General features: G+C 30.4%; 2 protein-coding genes across 4 annotated transcripts in view; both read right to left on the reverse strand.

Moving 5' to 3' along the window:
* The window catches only part of LOC124432908 (uncharacterized protein DDB_G0271670), a 46,199-nt gene that overhangs the window by 3,279 nt on the left and 36,920 nt on the right, over window positions 1–6,000 (reverse strand). For all 3 annotated transcript variants that reach the window (XM_046982245.1, XM_046982247.1, XM_046982244.1), the window contains 2 exons: window positions 1,680–1,747; window positions 1,467–1,581 (listed from right to left, as the gene is read on the reverse strand). In XM_046982245.1, coding sequence (XP_046838201.1) covers window positions 1,467–1,581; window positions 1,680–1,747 — 183 coding nt within the window. The remainder of the gene's footprint in view (window positions 1–1,466; window positions 1,582–1,679; window positions 1,748–6,000) is intronic.
* Window positions 1,865–3,785, reverse strand: LOC124432909 (circumsporozoite protein-like). Its single transcript, XM_046982248.1, has 3 exons — window positions 3,090–3,785; window positions 2,483–2,969; window positions 1,865–2,033 (listed from the first exon to the last, which is right to left on the reverse strand). The coding sequence occupies exons 1-3, from the start codon at window positions 3,138–3,140 to the stop codon at window positions 2,014–2,016; spliced, it is 558 nt and encodes a 185-aa protein (XP_046838204.1). The 5' UTR covers window positions 3,141–3,785; the 3' UTR covers window positions 1,865–2,013.

A 6,000-nucleotide genomic window follows, 5' to 3' on the forward strand; every position in this document is an offset into this window, starting at 1 on the left:
TGAATATTTAATAATCTACGAATTATATGATTTGATAATATTTGATTTTTTGATTTGAATTATTTTCGAATTTTCAAGAGAAACTGTAATATTATTTTTCTTTTGTTTTTTATCTCTCTTGGATACATCTATGAGTTTAACGCATCATTTAATTATTATTCAGATTTACGAGGACACGAGTACTCTTCTTGTAGGCTCGACGACGCTTGGAATTTCATTTAAGGGGCAAAGTATGTTTTCCGACGGGTGGAATGAACGCCCACGTGAGTAAACTGTGCGTGACCTGTAACCATCCGAAATTCTCGCGGAATGTCTCTGTCTCTCTCTCTCTCTCTCTCTCTCTCTCTCTCTCTCTCGCTCTCTCGCTCTCTTTCTCTTTCTCTCGTTATATATATTTATATTTATTTTATAGGTATATATATTTATCCGGAAAAAAGTCTGAATATTGAAATAAATTTTAATAAAACCAACCGTACACGTCTCAGTTGTACGCAGTGCAGTATTAGAATTTAGGAACAATTTTTTATACGTAGTACGTTTTCACATAGCGTGTATAAAAAAAGAAAAAAAAAAAAAGAAAAAAAAAAGAAAACAAATCATAAGTATCGAATAAATCATATTTCAAAGATTGTACGATTTGACTATTTGATAAAAACAAAAAAAAATAATCATTTAATTTCGTAAAATTCTTTGTGGATACGTCTATTTGCGAATAAACATTCTTTTTGATTTATCCTATATATGAACGTGCATACGTACTTATAAATATAAAACGAAAAGAGTGGATGTTAATGCGAGGAATTAAAAAGATGCTTTCGATGAGATGATAGTATACATATATCTCGTGCATACTTAGGGTCCTTTAGAAATTGGTCAAAAGGTGACGGGAAGCTCGGTGAATTCGCTCCAATTACACGCGATTTTACGCTTCCACGAACGGTTTGACGAGCGTGAATATTGCGTCGTTTGTGTATCCAAGTATCTATATCTAACTATTTGTACGTCGTGGTTTCAAACTACAATTCCAAAGGTAGACACGATGAAAGGTAATACAAAGGAAGAAATCGATCGAACATGGACATCAGACTTTAATTGTTCTCTTTTCAACGTTTTTATTGTTCTCTAACAACGAATGGGATTACGAGAGAAGAATGATCATAAGTTAATATTGACTTTTAAACTATTCATTTAAAGGATCAAGATGTTAAACACATTAGATTTTTTTTTCTTTTAAATTATTATAGTGTTGTAATCAGTGATATGATTGTTTTGTACAGTTATAGAATAATTTTTTTTTAATTTTATATATATATATATATATATATATATATATATATGTATATATACACATATTAATTACATATGTATATTATATAATATATTATAACGTAATAATGTATATAGAAACACGTATTAAATGTGTATGTGTGTGTGTGTATGTACACATTAATATAAATTTGACTTACATCTCGTGGAATAAGAGTTTGCTTTAATCGAAGAATCTTCGCTCTGCATATGACACATCTCAGTGGTAAGAGACGCTGCGACACAGCCATCTGTATCGTTTTTACGAAGCAACGTCTATAAGAGGGGGACAATTTTTTTTGTTTACGTAATCGTTTTTACATCTAATTGATTAAAATTTTTTATCATGTTTTTTTTTATCTTGTAATTTTTACCTGCAAACCACACGGTGTCCGCACGGTGCCGTTTGCATCGTAGCCCTTGCGTTCACGCATATCACGCACTGAAATTAAAAGATAAATTAATTTCTTTTCTTCTTTTTTTGTTTTATCATTCTCTCTTTATCAATGACATATTAAATTATAATTCGAGGAGAGGAGATAATAAGGATGAGTTTTGATTAAACAGTAAAATATTCTTTATTCTTATGATTTTTTTATAATCATTTTTAATGATTAACGCAATAACTTCTACAAAATTTTCTACGATTCTAAAACTATTTCATATTTTGCATCATAAAATTACGCCAATCAATTCTCTCTTGATCGTTTAATATTCCTGGGGTTGTTCTAAAAGAAAAAAAGAAAAAGGAATTAAGTAATTGTTGATAAGACATTAAGGATCTTTATATGTATTCTAAATATTCAAAATATACTTGATCGATATTAAAGAGATTCTAATAATTTCCTTCGATCACTTTATATGTATATTTTAATTCTTCGTACTCATTATTTTTCTATCGCACGTGTGTAACGTTGTTTTGTAAAAAACTTATTTGTGTTTACTAAAAAAAAAAAAAAAAAAAAAAAAAATAAATTATACGTTAAAACATATTCATTAGACAATTCAAATTTACACATTACAGATTCCAATGAAAATAATGACATAAAATTATTTTATGTAATATAAAATTGTAATATGACGTTATATTAAAAAAATATCGAGTACGACATAAAGATTACATTTGTCAATCATTTTATCGTAAAACAAGAATCTATGATATCGTATAAAATCATACCTATAATATTATTCGGTATAGTAGTTCTTCTCTTCCTGAAAGCTCTATTGTTTTCAAACCGATAGAAACTTCGGATCTCTCCTGTATCTCGTTTGCGGTTTCTGCTAGGTGGACTATTTTGTCTACCGCTTTGCGTACCACCTCCCATACCCCCTCCCATATCCCCTCCCATACCCCCTCCCATATCCCCTCCCATACCTCCCATACCTCCTTGCATACCACCATGCATACCGCCTTGCATACCACCTTGCATACCACTTTGCATATCATCTTCGTTCATACTAGGTGCATTTCTACGATTAACCGATCTCTTCCTCGTGTTATTTTGATTGTCGTCATCGTCATCAAAATCTTCATCGGGTGGTGGACCAGATGGTCTCCTACCAGGAGGAGGAGGACCATGGCAATGTCTATGTCCTCCTACTCTATGAGGAGGACCGGACATATCGTCATTAGATTCATTGGCATTATCATTGTCTTGGCATGTCTACGTGAGAAGAAACAAAATATATGATATTATTTCTTTCTTTATAGGTTTTCACTTTTTATTTTTATTTTTTTTTCTTTTCATTTTTTTTTATGTATAATACTTATAAGAATTACTTACCGCCAATTGAAGGAGCACGAAAACGATAGGAATTATCAAGGCGAGCTTCATCTTTCCTTCGGAGTTTACCAGAGAACTGTATGATCATTCCAACTGGTCGGTAATATAAATACCTTTGACTATGTTGACGTGATAATAATTATTTCATATTTTCTCTCTCTCTTTCTCTCTCTCTCTCTCTCTCTCTCGTTTATTAACACTTCGTCATATGCTTTTTCTATATAATAAAACGATAGAGGAAAAGAGAAGAAAATTATAATGGAACGGACATGAAATCATAACGCATACAATAACAGATAGCTTTAATCGCAGAATAATTCTACTCCTACGTAATTATTTGTATGCTCGATTGCTCGGCTTTTGTTGTCTTCTTGGAACATATTTATATTGTGTTCTTTCTCTCTCTCTCTCTCTCTCTTTCTTCCTGGCCCCTTTGTCACACTCTCGTCCAATTTTTTTTTTTTTCTTTTTGTTTTGTCCGTGATCATTCATCACCGCCAAAATGGTCGCACGAATATTCCGCGCTTGTTACATCTCTTAACGATTAACATTCTGGCAACTTCATGTGTTACTTTTCGAGAAAAAAAAAAGAGAAAAATATGACGCAACGTTACGAAACAATACACATTAAAAATTGTTTTCCTTTCTGCATGTAAAGATAAATTTTTGCGATAGTATTGCGTATTTCATAGTCGCTTCGTTTTTGTATTGTCATTATATCAGATCGTTTTATACTTATACGAGTTTTTCATTTGATTAAAAACAGATATATATACATATATATTTCGAAAAATTTGTTAAAATTTTTAATAAATTTCCATGTTAATATTTATTCATATTGTAGTAAAAATAAGTATAAAAGAAATGAATGTTAAAGAAACGATATATATATATATATATATATATATATATATATGTATATATATATATATATATGTATATATATATATATATATATATATATATATATATATATATATATATATTATATTTATCTATATAATAGAACGATAGAAAAAAAGTGAAAAAAATTACATGAAGTCACTAGATAAGGTAGTAACACGTATAACGACACATAATTTTTTGGGATTACAATAGAAAAGATACTTGTTTACACGGAAGGTCGTTAGATTGTTATATCAATGTGACATGAAAGGTATCACATTTTGCATATGTTGGTATTAAAAAGGTAGGGATATTCTTTATTAAACAATGTCCCAAAGAGTTATTCTTAAAGTCAAAGAGTTAATCTTAAAATTAAAGTAGAATAATGCTACTCAAATGTGTAATTATTCGTATGCTCAACAACTCGGGTTCTCTTATCTTCTTATAACACACTTATATGTCCTTTCTCTCTCTCTCTCTCTCTCTCTCTCTCTCTCTCTCTCTCTTTCTCTCTCTCTCCCTCTGTTTCTCTTTCTCTATCTATCTATTTCTTTCGTGCGCATGCTCTTTCTTTCTCTGTCTCCCTCTCTCACTTTATTTCTCTCTCTCTCTCTCTCTCTCTCTGTTTATCTCTATTTATTTCTCTCACTTTAGTTTGATTTTTGTTTCTTTCCTTTTATTTCGTTCTCGATCACTCATCACCATCAAAATGGTCGTACAAAAAGTTAAAATTTTTCATAGATCTGAACAATCAACGTCATTAAATAAAAAGGTCTATAGAAAGGTCTTTGAAAGTGACAGACGTTTTCGTGTCTTTCTTTACGAAAAAAATTATACGATGCAATGTTACGAAAAAAATGAACGTAGAAAATTGTTTTCTATTCGTTCGGTAGATAAATTTCACGGTAATATTATCGGATATTGTGCAAGTTCGTTTCGCTTTTACATCGTTATTATACCGGATCACTGTGTACTTGTACTATTTTCAATTACTTTTTTTCTTTCTTTCTGTTAGAAAATAAAAAAAATATAATAGATATACATATATATATATATATATATATATATATATATATATATATATATATATATACATATAATATATAGGCATTTCGAAATATTCTTTAAAATTTTCGTTATTTTTGCGATGATAATATTTACTCCCACTTTTATTTTCTTCTTTCGAATAAATATTACATAAAGAGCTAAAAAAATCTTTCGTGAAAGTACAATGCATATAATGTTTGATAAAATAAAATTTTAATATATAGTACGAAATACATATACGAAAATGTTCATCTCGATGGAATAATGAAATATATATTTCATATTAAGAAATATATGCATACATATACATATATATATATATATATATATATATACATATATACATACACAAATCTGTGTATATCATTAATTTTAAGTTTGTGTAATCGAATATCCTTGAGTATAATTTTCAGGTGGTAAAATTTACCAGATTATTCGTTATGGAAAATAATGCTTATTAATAATTCATAAATTGTGGTCGATTTAATTGTTGAAATCGTTTTGGCAAAACATATCGCCCGAATGTCATGGCAAACGTGAACGGAAATGCAAAAGGTAACACGTGCAATTGACGGACGAAACGACGACGACATTGACGATCATCGGTTTTAACTCGATCTATCGTTCGATCGACATTTAATAATTCGTAATCGACGTAAGCAAATTAGGCTTCACTTTAATCGGAATATTAATAGCCATGTCGAGAGGGACCATCTCTCGTGTCAAAAGTCGAAGGGTTTCCGAGTTTGTCTCTCTCTCTCTCTCTCTCTCTCTCTCTCTGTCTCTGTCTCTGTCTCTATCTCTATTTCTGTCTCTCTCTTTCTCCACCATTCTCGTTCGTCGATGGTTAATCGAGTTTTGCAAGCCATTGAACGACCAATTCATTCGGAAGTTGCAACTTTTCCGGTCTGTCGCACGTCTTTCGAACAATATCAAAGTGTTCGATCGATCCTTTCCCATTCTATTTTGCAAATATTGC

The sequence above is a fragment of the Vespa crabro genome, chromosome 2, assembly GCF_910589235.1.
Source record: "Vespa crabro chromosome 2, iyVesCrab1.2, whole genome shotgun sequence".
Classification (NCBI taxonomy): Eukaryota; Metazoa; Arthropoda; class Insecta; order Hymenoptera; family Vespidae; genus Vespa; species Vespa crabro.